Source organism: Athene noctua, chromosome Z, assembly GCF_965140245.1.
Source record: "Athene noctua chromosome Z, bAthNoc1.hap1.1, whole genome shotgun sequence".
Lineage (NCBI taxonomy): Eukaryota > Metazoa > Chordata > Aves > Strigiformes > Strigidae > Athene > Athene noctua.
The window spans coordinates 14641864-14666464 of record NC_134077.1 but is presented as its reverse complement, the minus strand read 5'-3'; the positions used below and the strand labels follow the sequence as shown (position 1 = coordinate 14666464).

At 35.3% G+C, this 24601-nt stretch overlaps 1 protein-coding gene across 2 annotated transcripts in view; it reads left to right on the top strand.

The window, feature by feature from the left end:
* Nucleotides 1-24601, top strand: part of CPLANE1 (ciliogenesis and planar polarity effector complex subunit 1) — a 59077-nt gene that overhangs the window by 20438 nt on the left and 14038 nt on the right. For both annotated transcript variants that reach the window (XM_074932304.1, XM_074932305.1), the window contains exons 19-42: nucleotides 328-545; nucleotides 855-1019; nucleotides 2448-2586; nucleotides 2977-3086; nucleotides 4249-4410; nucleotides 4570-4678; nucleotides 5032-5338; nucleotides 5796-6729; nucleotides 7898-8061; nucleotides 9026-9159; nucleotides 9721-9803; nucleotides 10941-11020; nucleotides 12436-12504; nucleotides 13997-14189; nucleotides 14812-15069; nucleotides 15250-15993; nucleotides 16857-17023; nucleotides 19228-19357; nucleotides 20332-20386; nucleotides 21485-21589; nucleotides 22053-22145; nucleotides 23211-23323; nucleotides 23582-23777; nucleotides 24035-24276. In XM_074932304.1, coding sequence (XP_074788405.1) covers nucleotides 328-545; nucleotides 855-1019; nucleotides 2448-2586; nucleotides 2977-3086; nucleotides 4249-4410; nucleotides 4570-4678; nucleotides 5032-5338; nucleotides 5796-6729; nucleotides 7898-8061; nucleotides 9026-9159; nucleotides 9721-9803; nucleotides 10941-11020; nucleotides 12436-12504; nucleotides 13997-14189; nucleotides 14812-15069; nucleotides 15250-15993; nucleotides 16857-17023; nucleotides 19228-19357; nucleotides 20332-20386; nucleotides 21485-21589; nucleotides 22053-22145; nucleotides 23211-23323; nucleotides 23582-23777; nucleotides 24035-24276 — 4970 coding nt within the window. The remainder of the gene's footprint in view (nucleotides 1-327; nucleotides 546-854; nucleotides 1020-2447; nucleotides 2587-2976; nucleotides 3087-4248; nucleotides 4411-4569; nucleotides 4679-5031; nucleotides 5339-5795; nucleotides 6730-7897; nucleotides 8062-9025; nucleotides 9160-9720; nucleotides 9804-10940; nucleotides 11021-12435; nucleotides 12505-13996; nucleotides 14190-14811; nucleotides 15070-15249; nucleotides 15994-16856; nucleotides 17024-19227; nucleotides 19358-20331; nucleotides 20387-21484; nucleotides 21590-22052; nucleotides 22146-23210; nucleotides 23324-23581; nucleotides 23778-24034; nucleotides 24277-24601) is intronic.

Genomic DNA, 24601 nt, shown 5'->3' with positions numbered 1-24601 from the left:
GATCATCATGCTCACTGATAAAGGAGTTGTTACAGTTTATGCCTGCTTGGTGAGAATGATTTGCCAGAATTTTGGGCCAAGGAAATGCATGGCTGAAAAGTTCAGTTCTCTATCTAGAAAGGCAGTAGTTTCCCCCGTAATGTGGCAAAACTGAGTAACTGAATACTCTTTTCAAATGTGAGAGATCTTACCTTAAAGCAAGTAGATGAGATGTATACACTGTAATAGACAAATGCAAATTCTAAGAATGTAGTGTCATAATTTCAGAATGAAGGCCATGTACTAACTTGAGTTAATTTGTCTGTTTCTGTGCTTAACATTTTATAGATCCTATTGAAGAGGAAGATGCAAATGTTCTTTATAGTTCAATACAGGAACTACTGAAAGCAGCTGTTATGGCAGATGCTGATATTCTCTCAGAGACAATTCAGCTTTTGATGAATTCTGCCAAGGATCTTAGCAGGAAATTGCATGGTTTAGTTCCAGATGGGCTTTATCTTCCAGCACCACCGTTATACTGTCCTCAGCCAGCTTCTCTCAGTGAAGTAAGCATGCATGATAGAAGTTTCTTGGGTCTTTGTTTGAAGGTATTTATGAAATAACCATGATCTTTATTCTGATTCTTTTCAGTGCATTTTTCTGTCTGCTTTTTCCATGTCCATTCATTTACTTAAGGAGCATCATAGTGATAAGAAAGTATGTGTGCCTCTGTTTTTTTTCATAAAGGATGTATGCTCTAAAGAAGGAGGGAAATATTCTTAAGGAGCAGAAACAGTGGTTAGGACAGATTCCTTATTGTGTATATCCTTTCTAATTTTGGGGCTTGTTTTTCTCTTGGAATTTTCATTTTTTAGGAAGACTGCAATGACATTCTCTTAAAAATTGAGAGACAAAGTCGTCACAAATTGTCAGGAGTTCTGCAGCGGATTATCTTGCTCTTCTGGGCTGCTCAGTGTTCCTGCCCTGCAGCACAGTGGTATATTGCACAACTGAAGTGGGCAAGAAAAGTTATGCAAAAAGTAAGCATTTAACTTGGGGTTTTGTAACTTGATTATCAATCATAAATATTATTGAAAAGTTTGCAGTTGCGTTGCAGGAGCATTCAGTCTCATCTGGACTTTGATGTCATGTTTTTTGCATGTTCTCTTCTAGTTTTACACTCCATATTCTTTTCAGAAACCTGAACTTAAGGATATAGTGTATCTGCTTCATAAATTGTCTTCTGCATGTGTTTCTATACCCACTTGGTAATGCGCAAACCAATTTTCTTCTCCATTTGAAAGAAACAAGCTGATTTTAATTGGGAGTTACAGGTGTTAACTGGAAGTGTGTTCCGTATCACTTAGGTTTGAATATATATGCTCGCTTCTGGTAAAGTGACCATCCTAGTGCACAGAACACAGGACTTAGAAGATCTCATTCTACTCATGTGCATTCTGTTTGCACAGAACAAGCTCAGTATATATTAATTAAAAAATGTTGTGTAAACTCAGGCTTTTCTAGGGTCATTGTTACACAGCCTTGTAGAAGCTCGAGTTGCTAGAGAAGGGAGTGTGTCACAGAATCACAGAATTGTCTAAGTTGGAAAAAAAATTAAAAAGTCCAACCATTAACCTCACACTGACAGTTCCCAACTACACCATATCCCTCAGCGCTATGTCAACCCGACTGTTGAACACCTCCAGGGATGGGGACTCCACCGCCTCCCTGGGCAGCCCACTGCAACACCTAACAACCCCTTCTGTAAAGAAATGCTTCCTAATATCTAGGCTAAACCTTCCCTGGCGCAATTTGAGGCCATTCCCTCTTGTCCTATGACTTACTATTTGGTTAAAGAGACTCATCCCTGGCTCTCTGCAACCTCCTTTCAGGTATTTGTAGAGGGCGATGAGGTCTCCCCTCAGCCTCCTCTTCTCCAGTCTGTCTGCCTTCTCTTAACTCCCCTGCTCCAGCATTCATGCAGTGATCTAGATCAGGAGCTAGTCTGACTGACAAATACTTCCCTGTTTGCTCACTGCATGGTCAGATGCTTAGTGTTGGCATGGGGATGTGATGAGAAGTACCAGCTGAAACGAGAGGGAAAACCAGTCTGTCCTGGTTGACAGAAGCCTGGCCTGTGTTGGATTACACTTGTTTCTTAGTTGTGATCTTAGTTCTTATACTTTGATGCTCTTGTATTTCATGGTAATCATGAGTATCATGAGTACCATGCAAACAAAAGCATTTTTTCTGCCATAGCTCATACTAAACATATTTCTTTAAACAAATTTTCAGAATACTGATTTGAAGAAAATGGAAAGGAAGCTTACAGGAATTTTATTTTTCTTGGCAGTACACTGCTAGTAACTGAGAGGCTGTACATTTAATAGTGATGCATATAAAACTTGTAACTGAGTTTTATTTCCATTTTGATTGTTTGTTTATTTCTTTATTTTTACTATTTATAGATACGACAGAAAGCATCTCTTCCTTTGCTGAGTCCATTCCCAGAGACTTTGCTTCGTTACTCCCATTTCCGCACTGTTTTCTGCAAACGTACACCTTCTGGAGACCATCACTTTGATGATATTACCTGTAAAATTTTAGGTCTGTATGCATTTAAGTAGAATAATTTAGAACTGGAAAAAAGAACACAAGTGCAAATCCACAGGTGCAAAGAAACTCTTACTAGCTTGGAATAGTATACTATAGTGTGTGCAGAAACATGTTCCCTTTTCAGCTGTTATGTTATCAAAACTCTTAATCTGAAATCTACTGTTCTGGATTGTTGTGTGTGTTAACGTGACAGATGTAAAAGAACACGAACACAGTTGAATTCAAGAGCTGCAGCTGCAGAGCAGCATTGAAAACTCAAGAATGAGTAACGTTTTTCTTTGATTGCCGTTAAGTTAATTCTTTCTTCTAGCTAAACATCTCAAGCTGGTTTATTTCATTAATTTAAGTAGAATCTTACCATTTTGCATGCTTGTGTCATAGGTTGGTTCAGAGAACTATGTGCATTGTGTTGGATGTTTCATGTTCGTGAAAGATTATCTGACAACTGTAGGCGGTACAAAACCGCAAGGGAAAATATTAACAATCATAAGGTAATTAATTATATTACTAATATAGTAAAGATATATTTTAATTGCATAACGCTATAATAAGTATTGTAAAGGTCTGCTGTAATTTCTGTTAGAACTTTTATTTGCTTTATAGGATAAGATTAGCACAGTGTTATACTGTGCAGTAAGTATTTGATGCTACAGATTAGTGCTGTCTGTGTGAACTGCATCTTTCTAATAGTATTTCTCTTGAGCTTTTCCTTGGTATTGAGCTCAGAGATACTTGAGGAGATATTTGAAGAGATACTGCTGGAAGAGCAGTAGTTTCTACACTTGTTGTCTAGCTAAGTATTTACTACTTATTTTTTCATTAGATTAAGATACTTTGGGTGTTTCCTGACTTCAGAAATAATAATGGCAAATACTAAAATTTAATCATGTTTTCTCTACTTAAACTCTCATCAACTGATATCAGAGGTCAAGGAAGTAAAAGAAAGAGACTACTAGCATCATATTTGTCATATGTTCTGTACCAGTACAGATGTTGATTTTTGTCCTATCTAGTCTGGCAACTCAGCTGTCCTTAGCAAAGGTTGCCTCCTTTTTAAAACAAGTCCAAAATTTCTCTTCAATAGATAATCAAGCTTCAAATAAATGGGATATATCTGTTTCAAATAATAGAATATTCTGATTTTTCTGTGCTTTGTGCAGCCATGACAAAAGGGATAGAAAGCACTGACTGTTTCAAAATAAACTGATCCATCTTAGAAGCCTCTTGGCTGTCTTAAATATCTATGTCCCAAGAAAGAATTTATGATACCTTAAGTTACAGTAGAATTATTTACTCCACCTTGTAATGCAGTATATTTAATCCGTTATGGCTAGATCAGATATAGCCAGATCCTCAAGTTTTACTCTAAATGACTGTGAAAAGACTCTTCAGCAGAGTATTAATGGAATTATTTCCTAAAATGGTTTTGAAAAAAAGGTTTTGGTTTTGTGTTTGGTTTTTTTTTAATGTTATATAAGTTCCAGTCCATTGCAACCTTGATCTGTCTGCTGGCATCGTATACTTCTCTGTTTGGCTGTTGTTATTTTCTGTTGGCCAGGGAAGAGCCATTAGAATTTGCAGTTTATCAGTAATTCAGCTGAAATATATTGTTCATATCAATTAATGTTTCTATAGCAAGGGGTTTTTTTTTAGGATCTGAAGAAGAATGAATATGATGCCTCCACAGTTGAGCATTGTCTGAAATCAGTGGAGTGGGCTTGTCGAATGCTTCCTTTCTGCAGGTTCATGAATGTTGAAGAATTAGTTCAAGATGTTATTTTGAGTCTGCTTGGAGAATTGCCACCAGTGAAAAAGGTAAAAGACATTAAAGCTAGAATAAAAGCAATAATGATTATCACAAATGTTTCTTCTTGTTAAAAGCAACTGTATAGACTTTCTGGTGGTGTAAATTCTGTTGGAAACTGTACCTTACTTATATGTTAGCTACTCCAAAAAATACTTCATTTTGTGCAGGTGGCAGAGATTTTTGTAAAAGCATTTCCTAGTCCAGAAGATGTAAGAGTTCCACTAAGAGATAAATATCATGGACTTCAGCAGCGACTCAGACACAGTATTGTTAAAGGTAATGTGAATCCTTTTTTAGGAAATACTAAACAAACTTTCTTTTTTACCCTGCTTATTAATTAACTTGTGACGATACCTTTTCTCATACTCCATGTAAAACAATTATTATAGTTTTCAATTAGACAACTTTCAGAGCATTTTGTGGCAAATTCTGTATTTTATTTCTGATATGTCTGTAGCAATAACAATATCATGACTTCCAAGTTGATGTTTCTTCACTTTATCACATTTTCTGTCTGTATTTCTAAATGCCTGTATTTTATGATGATTCGAAGTTCATTCATGTCTCAGTTTGAGAGAGTAATTGAGAAGTTTACATTTCAAATCTCTTGGTTTTCTTTCTTTTGGTAGGTCCTGAAGGTGAAGAAATGATGTCTGTTGTTATCCAGGCTACTGAAAAAGTGAGGATGAAGGCCTTGAGACTTGTGATAAGGAATATAGGCCCCGTAGAAACTAATATTTGGGAACCAGCAGAAGAGGGAATAGCAGATGATGTAGAACACTGTTATGACAGATTCTCATCAGGCACTAGTCTAAGCAGAAGCACACTTACCGATTTTGGGAATCCTCAGGTATATAGTGATGCTGACACAGCAGATACACTTTCTGAAGATTTGTTTACTGAAGAAACAAGAGCTCAAACGCCTTCACTCCAAAGGTATGAAAAAAAATACAGCAGAAGGCTTTCTATTTAAACGTAAAAAAAAAAAAATCTACTTGTCTCTTACTGTTCAAGTAATCTTTTCACCAAACAGGATAATTGTCACTCCATGTAATTTGTCAAGTGAAGAATTACAAATTTACCAAATCTTAGAACTGCCAATGTTATATCGGTTACTGTATGAATAATGTGTTTTGAGGTGTAAATAATTATCAGCTATGAACACCTTCATATATGATACTGCTTAGCTGCTGTTTATGTAAAAACTATGGATTATGCACTTGATTAAATTGCCATTTTAATGTTGTATTAATGTAAATTTGGGTTTGTTAGTTTCCCGTTTTTAACAACAGAAAAAGAAGAGGAGCTTATGTTGTATTTACTTATTTTTTTCATGTAATTCTCCTTAAAATGGACTTTTGTATTCACAGTACTTATGTTTGTTGTCTTACAGGGATAATGAACATCAGAGACAAGGAGAAATAGGTAGTGAAAATACTACATGCAAGATAAAAGCTCTTAACTGGAAAACAAAACATAAAGACAAAGTATATGGAAAAGACATGCATAATCAATATAATTTGCCTGTAGTTGGTGCATGGGAATTTGAACGTGATGATGATGAATACATTATTTTTTTAGAACTCTTCTTGAGTTATGTTCTTGAGAGAGACCTGATAAAGTACAGTGACTTTGGAATTCCATTTCTTACTAGCTTTTCTGGACTTCTTCGAGAGCATGAATTAAACTCTCTGTTTTTTGATGTTCATACAACACTAAAACGTCGACAAGGCAAAACTAGAAGCCAGAGTGTGTTTAGAGCAGGGTCTTGCTATACTGTTACCCTGGCGTCTCGTGATCCTGAAACAGTGTCTGTCTATAATGAAAACCAAAATATTTTTGCAAATCCAAAAGTTGTACATTCTGTTGTACAGACACCAGAACATCCTGTGCATAATCTCATGAAAAGACTTAAAGAAGGATTATTTGGTTTAAAACACAAGTCAATTTACAGAGCTCAGAGTGACAATCAAGGAGTCACTGTTGCACCAACAAGCCAGGCCTTTCCTAACCATACTTTTTCTAGCCTGCAAACTGAGGCAACTTCTAAATACATTTACAAAACTGTTGATACAGGTGATACTGTACCAGGAGAAGAACTAGCTATAGTTTTGATGGATAAGTTGAGCAATATTGCAAAATTGCTTGAGTGGATGATCAGATGGTCTGATAAAAAACTACTCTGTGGTACCAATAACCAAGATTCCTTAAAAGAGGTTTTCCCAGTGATGCATGTGAAAACATCAGCAGCTGCTGTCCTTACTTCTTTGTGGTTGTTAGAACACTTATACAGAGATGGATCGCAAGCAAAGAGCATAAAATTTAAGGTAAGAAAAAAGATGGACCACGTGTCAATGAAATGTGTGAATGAATTATACCAATAAAGATGATCACAAATGTTTACCTCATAGTTCCGTTCTCAGTAAAACCTGAAATATTGATCAATAGACTTTCCTTTAAGGGTTGCTAGGAAAAGAGAAACATTCCAGGAATACTGGAATTCTGTTTGTAGGAAGACTTTGGTCTTGGAAGAGGTTAAATTTCTCTTTGGAAGTCCTGTTTAAAATCTCATTCATTGATCTAGATACCACATTATTTGAGTAAATTCCTACAAGTTCAGTCATTGTGTCTAGTTTTAGACATCTTATCTTTGAAGAAACCTAGTATTGGAGATAAGAGTGTGGAAAAACAAATAAAGAAATTGTTTCTCTGGGGACACGTGAATTTAAATTCATTTGTTTTTCAGAACACTGTAGATACAGTCTAACTGGAGTATTTAAACTAGTTAAAGATAGGGGGAAAGTGAATTTTGAATTTCTATGTAGCACTGTTACACAGAGTTGGACAATGTGTGTTAAATAAAAGAAGATATTTACCAGAAGAACCTGATGAGTATTGCTTTATTTTGTATTTAGGTACAACTGGATCACTCTTTAATTTAATTTTCATGAAAGCCTTTGATGGGAGAGGGTTGTGGGATTTTTTTGAAAAGGCTTTTCTCCCAGATCAAAAGAGATTTTTATCTTGGTTTTGGTTTGTGTTTTCTGACAAGTGCCACCTGTATTTTATGTAAAACTTACTGTCGAAGTTTTGCATCTAATAGCATGGTTATATAAGGCTTTTTGACTCTCATACTGTCATCAGTGATAATTTCAGAGTTTTGTATTACGTGTGGTGAATGCCAAATCTTACCATATATCTTTATATAGAGTATATTTAATTGTCACGTAGCATCTTTGAAAATTGATGCTGACAAATCTGTCTTATTTTATGTTTTCTTTGGATAATTCAGAGGACCATTGATTGCCTTAAAGCAAAAAGGGGCAAAACTCGAGTTCCACAGCCAACTATAAATTGAGAATTTCTCAGCTCTGTCATAGAGAAAAGGATATAAACATAAACATACTAGATGAATTTGTGGTTTCTTTTTTTTAAAGTATCAGCTATCTTTTTTTTTAACTAGTGAACTTTCATTATGATTATTATTATTAATAGAGTCCAGATAATCAGTATCGGAAAGAATTTGCATCTCTATCGGAAGCCCAGTCTAGGACAGAGAAAGGAAGTAGTATGGAGAAAGGCTCTTCCATACTGAACAGTCCTCCTCTTGATGTCCAGAGTGTGCAGCCCTATGGTGATCTTTTTGAAACTAGTTTTGGGTAATTATTTTTTTTAACCTAAGAAGTCTTATCTGCTCATAATTCCTCAGCCAAGCACCATGTCAGTATGCAGAGTTCTACTGTTATTGCATGTTGTATACATGTTTAATTTTGAGTGCAAAGTCCAACTCATGCATTTTGTTTACAGCTGTCTGAGGCAGATTAAATATTATCACATGTACCTTTAGGTAGAAAACAATGTAGCTGTTGTATATGAAGTGAATTGTAAGTAGTTGTTTATAAATTTAGTGATGTGGAAATGGAATCTAGATTTCTGATATTATGGTTTTCTGAAAAAAATCAGATAACTTTCACTCTCTTTAGTGTAATTTTCTTTGTGGAGATGAGAGTTTACAATGTTAGTTTATTTTCCCCTGTAATCTAGCTATGTTCATATCTGTGCATGTCAGAAAAATAGATGAAAAAGAGAGTACATATTTTATTTGTTAATACCTTAGACAGTTCTGAAGATGGAGATTCCTTAACCTGAAGTCCTTTGTGACATTTCTCTTGATCTGCTGCTGCAATAAAGAAACAAAAGATCTTTTGGTATTAGTATTCTGAGACAATATTGTGTGTCTTCTCTGGCAATTTTTTTTTTTTTTTAAATAAAGGAGGTTTCTGTGAAGGTGGTAATTGTAATCTTAACGAGATGATTTTGAAATCATGGTACAGTTTATGCCTTCCATTTTTGGTAGATCATATGTGTTGGCTATATTTTTCTGGAAAGAGCCCATCTGAAAGACTGTACCATTAATATCACTAAAATATCACAGCTATACCAAAAAATATTATTAATCCTGGTGTAAGTGAAATTCAGAGAGGAAATTTGTATGAACATAGATTATATCACAGCAGTGTTTATTTTGCAATTCTGCACTAGCCTGCAGTCTGAAACAGTATACTTAATCAGATACTTCTATTATTTCTATTGTTAATTACCTTTTGTAATTCAAATTACCAGAATGTCTACAAACTCAAAATATTCTGATAAGGAAATTAATCATGGAACTGACTCTCTACCTCATATGACTGGAGAACTTGGTGAAGTGAGACCATTTGTTCAGGAGGAGTTAGATGTAACATCACAAAGAGAAGGTTTGTTTTTATGGTATATTCTTTTACTATGGTCTGACATATAAACAGTAGGAATTTTGTCTGAATAGGATTATATGTCCCTCTGTTATTTAATCAAAAAATGGAAATAAATTGTTCATTGTTCTGCTGAAATTATTATTGTATCTGTTTTGTATTATAACTAAATGTTATATGATTGCTTTCTAAAGATTTTCTGATCAATTTTTCACTTAGGTAACTTTCTGCTATAGAAATATTAGCATATTTCATCCCCTCATTTCTTTTCATTCTAAAAATATTCATGCAAATCTGTAAGATGATTTTAAAACTGTAAGAGCTGACTATGTATAGGTTAAGTTTGTCACATTCCTACCATGAAAATAGGCTCTTTTTTTTTCTTCTCTTCAAGTGCATGCATCATCACTAGTAATAACACAGATTTTGAATTTGCTGAGACATCTCTCCAACCCTTTCTTCTTGCTGTGGAAAAAGTGGACTCATGTGACCAGCTGACAGAAATCGCATAACAGTGCTATATGTCATGTAGTTTTCTGATTTAGAGTAATTGTGTTTATTTTATAGAGTTCTTTGAGGAGCCATATGAAACTCCAAAGAGCTCTGATGGCTCTGTCAAGATCAAATCTGTAGAACATCGAAGAGGAAAGGCAAGTCACCATCTTGCATAGAAGCATCAAATTATTATGAATACTGTTTTTAAAATACTCTGAATTCCTCAGTATACTTAAGAAATTGAGGGCTTAAAGCATTTAGGATTGGTGACTTTTTTTCCCTGTTAATAATAAAAGTCACAAATAATTAAGCAGTGGTAAAGTGAGATCTGCTGTAAGCACTATTGCAAACAGATTCATTATTTGTAAAATTGAATGTGTACGTGCCTACATATATAATTACAAAAATTACATTAAACCTGTATAATGTATAACACTACATACAAATACATAAAATTACATAGGCACACATCTATAAAAAAGCATGTGAATTTGAAAACAAACGATGGTCTTCTGGTTAATAGACCAGATTTTCATGTTTTTTTGTTATACTAAGAAGCTGTATTCACTTTTTGTTCTTTAAAAATGTGTGCTGTCTCTGAAGTTCACAGGGTGATTAAGTAAAGAATCTACCACTTGCTTGGTTTTAAATATATAAAGATGTTTATTTTGCTCCTGTCTGAAGACTCAAATCTGTAAACAAGCCTTGTTTTTTCATGTACCATTTTTGGTCATAAGTCTGCTTTCTTTGAAGTTGGCTAAGGGCTATTATACTGAAATGTGAATTGCAATGTGATCAGTTTACTTGCCTGTAGTACTCCAGATTCAGTGCTGTTAATGGGATTAAATATATTGTAGTCTTGGATTCTACAGTGCATTTTACTATAGTGAATCTGTGGCATGTGTAAAATCCTGCATTTGTTTCAGTTTCTTAGTCTGTAGATAATTTGCATATAATAGGGTTATTTCCACATTTTCATCTTTACCTAGGGGATTCAAGATTAGCAGACTGTATTTCCAGGGTAATATATGGAGATGAATTTGAAAATAAAATCTCATAGTAATGACTTAAAAAGAAGAATGCTCAGATGAGCCATTAGGATATCTTCTTGTTTCTGATCTGTAGCTGTCCTCTGATAAGTATGTAATTTTGATTATTTTTCAGTGAGTTTTTTTCAGGTGGCTGATTAATTAGAAGTATGTTTGCCTTAGGCTAGTAAAATAATACTTTCTTGCAGCAGAAGTGGGATATAAAATTTACAAGTTCAGATACATCTTTTTCTGTTACAGCAGATCTCCATTTCAGATGTAGATAGTCCCCAGGAAGATCAAGAGGTGGAAGAAACAAAGGAAGGAATGGCTGAACAGAAAGTGTGAGAGACGGGATTTTTTTTTTGGTGTTGATTTAATTTATCTTTTAACTTTCCTTAAAAATCTAAAGCAGTTTTGTTAATTATGGTTTCCAGTGAAGTCTCAGTGGGTTCTTCCTCTTGTTTATAGCAACAAACTCACAATTTGAAACAAAATCAGTCATCCTCTGTTTCACACAGACAAAGTACAGGGTGGATTATATTGGTTTTGGGAAGGTGTATTTTCTATCTGCGGAAAGGATGGAGAATAACTGCAAAAAACTTTCAGATGCGCAATTTCTTCTTCACACCTGAAATAAGAGGAGCATCTTCAGGCTAAACAGAGGTGGAGAGCTGTTATTCTAGGAAATTTTAACAGTTAATTTGTTACACAACGTAGAAGTAAGAGAGATTGGTGACTAAAAAGCAGAAGGTGAGATAAAAAGGGATATGGACAATAAACCTGTTAGCTCCTGAAAGAGGGACAGAGGTATTTAACAAAATCATAATGAAGAACATTTCTTAAGTTTTGTATAAGTGTTGTGTTTTACATTATCTTATAGACGTAGAGATATTTTATATAAAATCATAGAAACAGTCCATAAACCTGATTGTCACATCATCTGTTAGAATAGATTAGTGCTCAGTTTCATTTCTCCAGTTTTTCAAGGGAAGAAACTTTGAACCCCATGTTTAGATATTATATTAATTTACCGTGAGGAGTCTTGGTTTGAGGAGATTTTTTCATTTGTTTTAATGACAGAAAAATATTGACCTGTTGTTACTGTTTCAGTTAGCTTTTTTCCTGAATCCGCCAAATTTAGTAATGAGAACTTTTCCTCTGATACACATTGTCTGAGTATCTTAATATTTAGAAAATCTTACTAACTGTGATAGCATATAAATATTCCTATGTATTCCTGTGAAAAACTTTCAAATGGCTTGTGTCAGAAGGAATCCTCTCCTATTTTAAACTGATATGGTTTTGTTCTGAAAGAAACAATAACTACACAAAAGATGTTCCTCAGGGATTTATTATGATACTGGCTTTTTAAGGAATGGAGATTGTAATGATATTAACAGTATTGCTTAAATTGTATTTTCTCCTCTTTTGTCAACTCCTATCAACCTCTTTTTTGCCTGCTGTTTGTGTTGAATAGACAGAACCTTTTCAGTGCTTTTGTTTGAGTCAGTTTCTAATTGCTAGGGAGACAAAGCATGAATGTCAATATTTGCTGGCTCAGATTGCAGTGTAATGCAGTAATTAAAGCAATGCAGGTGATCAGCTCTGATCAGATGGCTTGCAGGTATTTAATCGCATACTAATTAAAATATGTTTCCAGGAGATTATGTATACACACATGCATATATAAGATGAAAATAAACAGCATAACAAATTATTATAGTGTTTACAATACTAATTCTTTCTTTCTTTATAGCATGACTGAGGTTGTTACTAGCACCACCTCTCACTCATTCTCTTTAGAACAAGACGCAGAAGTTCCCAGGTAAGATCAACCTGTAATGCTTTATGTAATAAAAAATGGTCTATCCCTTTTAAATTTTCAGTCTGAAGTAACACAATGTGTAGATTTGATGACAAAATATTTGCAGGTGTATTATATGTGTACCTGCAAACTGTAGTACAGAGTAGCCTTCCCTGAAACCTTGAGGATCATAGTGTTCCATGCTGTCCAGAATACCACGTGAATCAAGCATAATTCAGAGCTACCAGATTTCAAGAGAAGTGGTACTTTTGTTTTCTGGTTCCAGACAGAATCATTATAATTATATAATATTATTATAGAAAATACATTTTTACATAAAACACCTGAACAATAACATTATAAACTGATTGATATTTTTATAAAAATATTAAAATGTATATGTCCTGCAGCAGTTGCTAGATAGACATAATATTTATATAAACAAGGAGAATGTTGAAACTGGGAAAAGAGGTTGGGTGTCAATCTAGAGCTTTCGCTTCTAGAACAGTTCTCTAGGAGTTTTTTCAGTTTAGAGGAAGATGAAAACTATGCATCCCTCTGGATTCCATCTTCATGCATCTCTAATCTCATTTCCTTCCTGAGATTTTCATGGCAACTTTAAAAAAAAAAAAAACAAACCTTTTCTCAAACTTGGAGTGTTTTGGGCCATAGTTACACATTCTAATTGTCTTCCAAAAGATTTCTTGTGCCCCTTCACAACTATTATATATCCAAAACCTTTTCAGTATTACTAGCCATTGCTTTATGCTTCTATTTCTTCACATCCTTGGGGGTCATCCTGTTCATTTGTGAAAAATCCTCCCACGAATGCCTGTACCCATAGCAATGTCAGCATTTTTCTTAAACAGAGAAATGTCTTTTGCATCAATTTCTGTTGATGTAGGTAAAGCCCTTCAGTTTCTTCATTGCTCAATGTAAATCCTACCTGTCTCTTCTTCATTTAAGGACTTCATCTACTTGATAGTCTCTAGCTACTAAAAGATCTAATTATTTCTGTGAGAAAATTCTGCATGTTGTATCATCTGGTACATGTTACTTTAATTCTGATCTGACATTTTGTTGTTGAGTTTTATAGTATATAAAGTGTGAAAGCAAACAACTGCCGTCTCTCTTATTTCAGCTAATAATGTCCTTCTCCATTTTCAGCTGATTCGTTTTATGACTAACCAGGCCCTCTTTCTGTCCAGGTGTTTTCTGCCTGTATCTTTAGTGAAGATAACATTTCAGATACCCTTGTGACTGAAAAATCAAGTAGAACTTAAATCTTTATTACTGTTTTTCATTCATATTAGGAAGTGTTAGGAAAAGGATGTCATACATACTCTCCAATGAAGATTGTGCAGTGTTAATTATTAACTTGTTCTTACAAATTAATTGTGCTTTAGAAAAATGAAGATATCTGTAAAATTTTATGGATTGATTTTAAGACAATCTCACATAGGTGTTCCGAACTATGAATGTGTTTCATAGTTTTGTTCTTTTCCTTCTTAAGTAATACAGAGATTTCTCCAAGTGATAGTCAGCCTTCTCAGACAGTTATGTCAGCTACGTCAAGTGTTGCCTCCAATACTTCCATTTGTGCAAAGAAGCAAGAAGTCAAGGAAGAAGTCCCTACAGAAGAGAAACAGAACACATCAGAAACTGTCAGGCAGATGCTCCAAGATGAAATGTTTAAGTTAGTTCAGGTGAGAGCATCTCATTATTGAAAATAGTGTTCACAGTACAAACTGTGTTATTTAAAACAATGGAGATGATTACTTTTAAAGGTATTCTGCCTGTGGTTGCTTTTGAAAGAGATCTCTAGTTCTGTGTAAACCACTGTGAAAGCATTTTAGACAACTCTTGCTTTTGACTCAAGAAAATGAGTAATATGGCAATAAAAATTTAATATGGCAATAAAAATTTGAGTGTGTTTTAGTTCACATAACTCAGTGTGCTCTAATAGTATAGATTAGGAAAAATTCTGAATCTGTAATAACTTTGAAGCTATACTAGGATTTCATTTTTCTTAGTACATTGAGACAATTTTATGTGACCTTATATTTAATCAAACCACAAAAAACATGAAGGCATTTGTCATGCTTTAGAATAACCTGTCTGTGGCAGGTATTTGATGTATCTGAAAAGAAAGCCTAGTACAATAAGTAATCATAGAAATAAATTGTTATTGAAACTTTGGGATATTGTTTATTTTGTCACCTTTATTAACAGGATAATGAACAGTTACAACATAGACTAGACATAGAATTTTTGTTAAGATTCCTGTTAAAGTTGTTTACACTGTTAACTTTTTATGTGTGTATCCAGCTACAGCAAATCAATTTCATGAGTTTAATGCAAATAGTGCAGTCATCCTTTGCCAACCTGCCAAATGTGCAACACATTTTGCAACAGCATCAACCTGTTCACCTGGAAGGAAGCCAGCCTGCACACACTGCTGAAGGCAATGCCTCTCTGAAAACACAACTGCCCACTCAAGAAGATAAAGGAAAACCAGGACAAAAGAGCTCTGATTTTCAACCAAGGAATAGTTTAAGAGATGAAAGCAGCAATGGCCATATAAAAGTAGGTATATCACAGTGTCGTTTATGAAGACTGTTCTGTATATCTGTTATGTTATCTGTCCTGTTAAATTAGGAAATGTTTTTGCTGTAGACAAAAAAGATACCATTTTGTGCATATTTAGAACGTGGTTGCTATTTTGGCATATATTTAAATGCTCTTTTGTTTGCTTTTCTGATTTAGAATCATCTGGATGTGAATGTTTCTTTTAACCTATTAGAAAGCCACAGCACAGGAACAGGATTTATGATACCATCTCAAGATTTGCATTCTTCAGCACCTACTAAATCACTTCATCTCCTAGCTCCTTCTGCAGACATCCAGAAAACACCAAAGCTTATCCCTATTGAAAAAAGCCTGAATTACTCAAAAGGATTTCCGTTGCTTAAGCTTAAATCAGGTTATCATTTCAAACCAGCATTTTTACATCCAATAGAAGTGTCATCAACTTTTGCTAGACCACCGCCAGTACCACGAGTAGCTTGGGGTTCATCAGATCCCTTATGGAACCATCAGTCATCGTACGCACCAGGAAAGAGTAAGTCAAAAGATGATTTGAACATGAATACATATGACTGTGAGATCCCAAGGCAAATGCATGAGGAAGAGAAAACATGGGCAGAAGCAGTGCATAAGGGACCTCTCAAACTCCTGAATCTAGATCAGCGTGAAGGACAGCAAGAAGTTTCACCTGAGCAGCAGTTCTCTGCAAATGTGAATATGGACAAAGCACTGATCACTCAGAACCTGTCTGGTATTCCACTATTGAAACTTAACCCAGTGCCTAAAGTTCCACCAGTTGTAAGGCAGCCCATCACTACTACTTTAATACCTGTTAAACCTGCAATAAAAGAGGCTGACTGCAGAGGAACACTGCAGCACATAGGAATATCACTACTCCGTGCTGATTTATCTCAAAAAAAGAAGGTACTGGATTTAAATAATATATTTTTCTAAGTTCTAGGGTTTTTTCAGTTTCATGGTTTCTTATTCATCAAAAATAAGTTTATGTTTCCAGACTATGAAACATGGAAGTGTTAAGCACAGCTAACAGAAGGGATCTGAAACTAAAGTACCTTCTTATTGGCATGTCAATATGAGGCAGGCTGCAAGCTTGGAAATGTTTTTAATGACATTAGATTAATTCCACATTCCATAGTTCATCAACACCACAGTCCATTAATAATGAATGTAAGAAATTTACTATCTGAAATACTGGTTAATATTTATATGGTAAAAAATAGTTCTGTTTTTACAGAAATTTAAATTAAATTTAATATCAGTGCAATAAGAAATCCTCTTTTGTAAGGGCAGAAATGGAATGCTGAAAGGCTTGGTAAGAAAACCTTATCTTCTGGATGTTGCAAACCTGATGTTTCGAAAAGTGTTGTTCTGATGGACTCAAATGCTTGCGCATTCTAGTTGGAAAGAATGGAAATCTTTTTCACTGAAAGGTCCTTCTTCAGTCCCTGTCTACAGTGCACAGTTCCTACCTTCATCATTGACTACATATAAATGCAAATACTAGTGAATTACATTCTGTGGAGAAAATGCATATATTTTAGTTTAGTTTTAGAAAATAGTTTACCCATGTACATGTGAGCTGAGATTCAGGTCTGATGCTGTTAATAATACGTTTTCTTTCTCTACAAATTGCTACAGCAGTTGTGTTTATTTAACTGAAATTCAAACTGGACCTGCTCTTTTAATCGAATCTACCTGGGGTTCCCCTCTCTGCTTCTGCACTGGTGTTTCATTTTTGCTTTTTTCTCTCTCTGAATACTTTTCAGGCACCAAAACTCACTCCACTTCAAGATCTTATTGCATTTGAGCAATGCCACCAGCATCATACTGTATCCGGTACTTCCTTTGGACAAGACCAAACTGAACCTATCCAGTTACTGAAAACTGATGTTGAACCATTCAAACTAAGACAAGTGCAGAGTAATAGAAAAAGGCAAGCTAGACTTTTAAAGTTGGTCTTCATTTTGAAAGATTTACTGGTAACTTATACCTTCTAGCTTTGAAATCAGTGGGAGTTTTTACAGCAGCTTCAAATAAAGTGGGGGTTGGATGTAATCTTGATGGCAAATATTATTGAAGATGCAGCAGGACAAGTATAGCATTAGGGCATGAAGGGGTTGTTGCTGTTACCAGGCTCATAGGGTAAAGATTCATGCAGAAATGTTTTTCATACCAGTGTCAGTGATTTAAAATCTTGTTATTACCCAGCTATTTGCTACATACCTTCTATGAAATGCCTTGCTGCTTACACAGTATCTTAATAGACTACTGCACTGCATATTGTCACTGGTTGAAGTACTCTTCAAGAAGGAAGGGATTACACTTTTTCAATATAATTCATGGTACAGGCTCTGTTTCTGAATCCAGACAGTGATTGGCAAAATTCCTGCCGAAGGGATGTTTTATTTTGTTTTGTTAGGTATGTTATTCATTACTTTTGAAATTTGATTTATTCTTTGTTAATGTCATGGTTTGAGCCCAGAGGGCGGCTGCGCACCCCTTCCCCCTCAGGAATGGGAAGGAGGAAATAAAGCAAAAGGCTTGAGAATCGAGTTAAAGAAGGGGTGAGTCACCCATTATGGTCATGGGCAAAAGACAAATCCATTAGGGGAAGGTAACAGCATTCAAACACTAACAACAATACTTAATAGAGTAGGATGGTAAGAAGTGTCACCACATCTTCAAAACACCTTCCCATACCCTTTCCTTCTTAGGCTCCCAATTTCTCTAGCTCCTACCCCCAGTGGTGCAGGGGGCAGGGAATTGGGGGTTGTGGTCAGTCCTGCCTCTCCTTCCTCCTCAGGGGGAGGACTCCTCACATTCTTCCCCTGCTCCAGTGTGGGGTCTCAGGGGAGGCAGTCCTCCATGAACTTTCTCTGACATGAGTCCTTCCCATGGGTTGCAGACTTCCCGAGCTGCTCTGGCTTGGGTTGCTCCCGCATGTTGCAGTCCTCCCAGCATCAAACTACAGCAGTTGGGGCTCCCCTCAGAGTCCCGTCCTTCTTCAGGTGCAGCCACCTGCTCCGGCGCGGGGTCCTCCACGGGCTGCAGGTGGGCATCTGCTCCACCGGTGACCTCCGTGGGCTGCAGGGCACAGCCTGCCCTCTCACCACGGGCTGCAGGGGGTCTCTGTTTTGGCCCGCATCCCCCCCCTTCCTCCTCTTTTCTTGCACCGTCCTCGGTGTTTGCATAGGTGTCCTCCGTGCAATTCCTCCTCACAACTCCTACTCCTTCCAAGTTCCCATCTTATCACAGATGTGCAGCCACCATCACTAATTGGCTTGGTCTTTGCCAGAGATGGGTCTGACTTGGAGCTGGGGGAGCTTCAAGCAGCTTCTCAGAGGGGTCCACCACCGTAGCCCCCTCCCCCATGACCAAAACACCCTGCCACACACAGAAACCCAACACAGTTATTGTATTACACAAGCAGTTAAACAGTCTAAGTTGTATATATATCTTTGTTCAGTGCTCATATAATATTGATAGATTCCTGACGTTTCACAGATCTGTGTTTTCCATGGAAGAGTTAATGGCATTGCTGCATCTGGAACAGAACACTTGCTTCCAATCACTATGCTTTTAACTCTGGCAGTTGGAAACACAGACTCTTGAGTTTTTCACACTTAAGGTGAGAAATAATACATAAGTAACTGCTGCTGAAGTTTAGAATACCTGTTTTGATATTATCAGCTGAAGTACTTGAAGGTACAGTTGTATTATTTATCTGATATTAAAGAAAATTTGCAACTTTTAAAGTGAAATAGTTAATTGGAAAGTTTCAACAATAACAGAGGTTTGTTTCTTGATGGAGCACTTCTTACAGGCGTTTTATGTAGCAATGATTATTATGCACAAAATATAGATATGCAATGTTACACAGTTTGTAATATTTGATATAAATAGCTTATTAGACAATTTACAGATTTCGGTTGATAAGTGTTTTTGTGAGTTCTTACAGCATTTTTATGTAGATTTCTGATAGGCAAAAATAGTGCTTTGAACTGATGTATGCAGAAGTTGTGTTTATCTTTTTCACATTTATTTCTTAATAGGTAAGATTTCATAGAAAACAATAATAGGTATTTTTATTATTTTGGTGCAGTTCTTATTTTTTATTTGTAATTACTATGTTGACAGGCAAAAGAGGCGTGATAAGAAACAAATGAAAGAGAAGGAGGAAAAGAAGAAATCAAGTGTGTCCTTCTGTCCAGATGACACCAACGTCAGTATTAGAGATACAGTGATGGTTGTTGAATCAGGGACTGAGGTATAGAAGAACGTTTTATTCTTTGCCTTTATTCACTGAAGTATTAACAAGAAACAAGGAAGTAGGAAATTGTAAACCAAAATGATTGGGTAAATCTTCTCCAGGCTCTAGCCTAGAAACAATATATGTCTTTCATTCATATACATGGCATTTCCTGTAAACAAGACTTATTTTTAGAAAGTATTTTAAGGTTGCTTTTGTCTTTCCTGGGACACAAACTTGTCTGTTTTGATAGGATATCTGTCTGTATGTAGTTTTAAAAGAAATATAAAGAAATATATGCACAAACACTAATTGCATTAAAAAAAAAATAAATTAGCCTGACAGTGAAGCTAGGACAAATGACCCAGGCATTATTGTTTTCACATGAGGATAGGTGATGACAATATGAGAGAGGATGAGGAGCACACGGTCTCATTTTTGTCTCAGCCAAGAAACTGAGAAGAGAAGCTCTTCATTGGGCTGGATTTTGCTTGATGCACTTCTGCTGTTTGTTTGCCTAGGCCTTTTTGATATCTTTAACATACTTGGGGGTTATTCTTACAAGTACCAGATTTCAAGCTGGAACACCACCAGACTTAAAGCTATCAGCAGGCTCTGTTTCTGGTCCATACCATACCTTCTTTGAGACTTCCGTGTACAGTACAGCAGCTGGAGTGCCTCAGCAAACCTGGGAGATGTTACTTATGGTACAGCAGAGAGAGCATATAGTCAAAGAAGAGTGAGGAATTTGTTTTACTGCAAATCACCCCGAGGTACCTATCGGAAAGTATGTTACGTAGTAGTTCCACTAAGTTGGAATGGATCAGAAGAATTTAAAAAGGGGGTAAGAAAAGTATATTACAGTGATTTTTCTTTTTTTTTCCCAAATTGTTACTCAGAGGAGGCATATCAGAAAATTTAACAGCATCAAGAAAGCCTTTAATTGTCATTGGAACTATTTTTAAAGCTAATTCTTTTTCTCCTTATATTAGGATCAACAAGGAAAATCTGTATCTTCCCTTCAGGATCGTTTTTTCATTTCAGTGGGCAAGTACAAGTCTTTTTAATGCTTTGAGTGCTTAAATAAAATAAATCAAGGAACAGAAGCTTGTTAGATTTCAAAGGAAAATGCTATAGTCATCAATAGGTTTAAAAACTCAAATTGTGTAATCTGTGGGCAATACAGCATAATGGTTTATGGGACCTTTCCCCAGAAAATTACGAAGACCTTTCAGAATGTGCAACAGATACTCAGTCTTTCTGGGGGATAGTCAGTTTTTAGGGGATTGATGTAGAGAGAGAGATGCAGACAAATCTAAGATCCTATATTAATTATCTATAAACAAAATAATTTTCCTGATAATTATAGAAGTATTTAATTTTTCTGAAAAATAAGTTGTAATCTTGTATTTGTTTATGAACAATGTATTTCATGAAATAACAGTATATTCAGTGAATTTCAGTAACTGTGGTTCACAGTGGTTTCTGCTTATGTGATTCATCAGAAGAATGCTGTAAACAATGCTTTCAAATTCTAAATCTGTTTTTAAAAGGTATTATTCCGATTTTACTTGCCTCCATAGTACAATTTAATGAAATTTAAGGCTCTTTTAAAAGAAAATTAATGTTTACAGTATTTCTAGATTGCAAATGAAGACCATGCATATAGAAAGGTATGCCTCTTTCTAGCATGTTAATTCAGCACAATATTTAGTCCTATCCAAGGACAAAATACACAGTCCATTCTCTGAACTTTGGCCTTAGAGAAATACTGGCTTGCAAAGCTCTACAGAAACTTCAATAAGTAAAGGTACACATGTTATAAATATTTCCCTCCTTTTAAAATATGAAATAGATTTTTGAATTTAAAAATGACATGTCTAAACTGAGCCTTGATATTAGTTCAGTATAACATTGTAAGTTTCAGTACAGTTGTATACTCACATAAAGCAGGTAGTAGAAACTTTTCTTGAAATCATTCATGAAGTATGCTTAGAGAAAGGTTTAAAATTTAATGTGTCAGAAATGCAGAGATAAATCGATAAATCTGTTGGAGCCCTTAGTTTTGACTTAATATAATTGGTTTCATAGGTTTCTAATTCTTGCATTATTTGTAGACACCTATTGTGTGTTATCGTATTTTAGACACAATGGGGGAAGCAATTACTACTTCAGCAGATGTACATTATGTGGCTTCCACAGAAAAAAAAACAGCAGAAACTCAAGATGCAAGTACAAATACTCACCCAGGTAAGGGCTACCTATGTGACCTACAGTAACCAACTATTTCTGGTATTGCTTCTTGTTAATTGTGATATTGGGTCAGTTTCCGAAATGGAGTAAGTTTTTAAAGAGAATAACATCTTTATTCACTGTAACTTTTTGTTTCAAAAAGTATTAAACCAGAAGATACTGGAATACGAATTATAAAATATTAGTTAATTACAAAAAAAAAAAAGTATTACTGATGCAATTATGTAAGAGTAAGTTCTGCAGTGGCTTTTTTTCTGAAAGCTCCTTTTAACTTAGCTTGACTTTTTTTAAATGTATTTTAGACAACATTTCACATGTGACTGAAATTTTCTTGCCTCTTACCCCAATTTTTCTTTGACTGTAAGTTGGGAAATCAGAAACATAAGATTCAGATAACATATTCATCGGTGTCTTTCCTTAAATTAATGAGTTTTGGTTTTGTGTTTTTTTTCCTGTCAAGCGCTCAATTCATATCAGGATGTTGGAATCAGTGCTGGAAATGAGGTTTCTGAAGTTCAAAAAAATGAATCAGTCATGTCTATTCCTGTGTCAGGTGTGGCTTAAGTCTTTCTCAACTTCATTTTTTGTTCAGGAAGTCAATAAAAATAATACATTTTTAACATGTTTTTTGTCCATGGGTAGCTTAATGCAGGGTATAGGTAAGAAGATGCTAGTTCATTTTCCTTCTTGAGGCCAAATGTGAAATAATACTATGTGAAAATTTTGGCAGCAATTTTTCATGGTGAATTGTACCTATGCTTTTGTATTCCTGGATGAGGAGTGTAGAAGTGTGGATTTTAGCTTGGTTTTAGTGCTGCTTAATCTTGTGGGGTTGGTGTTATGTAGACCAGATAAATCAACCAGTGGGATGTTTAGACAGATCACAGCTCCACATGAAATAGAGCTGTAGTAGCTCGACTAATTGTATGGTTGTTCCATGGACCTGCTAAGTTGTGTAATATCTGTATGCCACATGACAGTGTTCCAGTATCAAGTAGGAATTTTATTCCCAATCACTCATCTTTTGGGTCAGTTTGTAGAACAAAAAATAGAAGGTAACTGATTTTGGACTAAAGATTTATTTGGGTTTTGATTTTCTCCCCTCTCCTTGATAAATTGTGCTATGTAGAATTCAGTACTAAGATTTTTCCCTGTGGTACCAAGTGAGCATATTATTTTTTCCTTTCTTTTAAAATTCAACAGTGTTTTTCCATGTGGACAAGTATTTTACTACATCAGACGACTTCTTTGCAGATAGTTTATTAGAGGTCTTTCTAGCTGAGTAGTATCATTTGGATCAAGTAAAGATGCAGATTTTTTTCTAACCTATTTGGGAGGGAATTGGAAATGAATAGCAATTTAGATAGCAGCATGTTGCTTTGATTTTGATCCTTTGAGTATTTTTCTGCTAATTAATCACCAACATGAAAAATAATTTAATAATTTATTGCTAGAAGCAAATATTCAAGTATCTTATTAAGCTACATTGTCTTATTTTTAAAAAGAGATGCTAATCAGAGCTTTTCTTATTTAGAGAATGCAGACCTGTTTCCAAATAGTTTGTCTGAGGTTTCATGGCTTTTACTGTAAATATAATGCTGCTATTTTTTTCTCATAGAATCAACTACTGCCCCTGAGATACTACCCCCAGATATGTATTTAAACCTGAGACTACCCGCTGAAGTGAATGAGACACCCTTACCATCCTTTCTGTCAGATGCATCTGGTTTGGTTAGTGGTCCAATGTACATAGAGTTAAAATACATTTTAAGTATACTGTTCTGTCTTACCTCACAAATTTGGGTTCTTTATATCTGTATGAGTCATTGTATAATACTGTAGGGAAGAAGGTAGTTATTTTGTGTCCAAAACAAAAAGACTTTCAACTCAAAGTGGCAAGAGGTAAACACAGAAAATGATTACCAATGTACTGTAAACAATGTATACAAAACGCATCCTGTATTTCTTCATAACTTTGTTCTTGTTTAGAGTGAACATGAATATATCAGTGTGATTGACACTGAAGACAAGGATATCCTTAACAATTTGCCCATGATACCTGAGTCTGCAGAAGAGATAGCTACTGCACAGCAGAATGAGCAGTTTGAAATTCCATCTACTGAAAAACTTCATGGGGCAGCCTCTGTTATTAATGCAGTTCCACCCAAGGCACTTCAAAAGAAAGGTAAATAATTTCATTTTTAAATCAGATAAAAAAGTTATACACTTTTGTTGTCATACTCTTAACTCCCACAGAAAACCTGCAGCCTTTCCCCAACTCACATCGTGCTTTTTTACTTTTATACATTTGACTTCCTTTGTGACAGTTCCTGCCTCCTAAAGCATACAGCAATGTACAGCACAGCTATGCCTAATTACTTGCAGTATTTACAGTTCTGAAGTTTATTTAATAATGTTGGTGCGCTCTTTTTTTATTTCAAGATGATCTGAAAAATGTGTCAAGCCCAGTGCAAAAGGAAGATAAGAAGTTGCCTTCTGCTAGAGATAGTGTAACCTGGAACGTAGTACATCAAGATGACAGAACTACTCCTTCTTCAGGGCTTCCGTCCAAAGTAATTGGCAAAAATTACTTTTCCACAAAGCAGCAGGAAATGTACATGCGGTTACAGACTCTACAGAACATAACAGAAAATATGGAGGAGGATTTCAGAAATACCAAACTGGTGAGTTCTGACTGCTAATTGTTGTGTCTGAAACTATTTGTTTTGTAACTTCTTTACGCTGAAGACAAAATTTATGTTTAGGAATGATGTATTTTCAAATCTGCTTAGTATATATTGAGAGATTGAGAATAACATACACTTCTTTCACATGCATCTGTTAGCTGACATGGTTACTTAAAATGGATCAAATGCTGGCCAGAGTGGTGATGTTCTCAGTGAATGGGCAGAATCCATTTAATTTTTCTATAACTGCTAAAACGAAATAGCACAAAAAGTTCAGGCTGAGCAGGACACCTTTTTGGCAAAGATTTCTGCAGTTACTCCT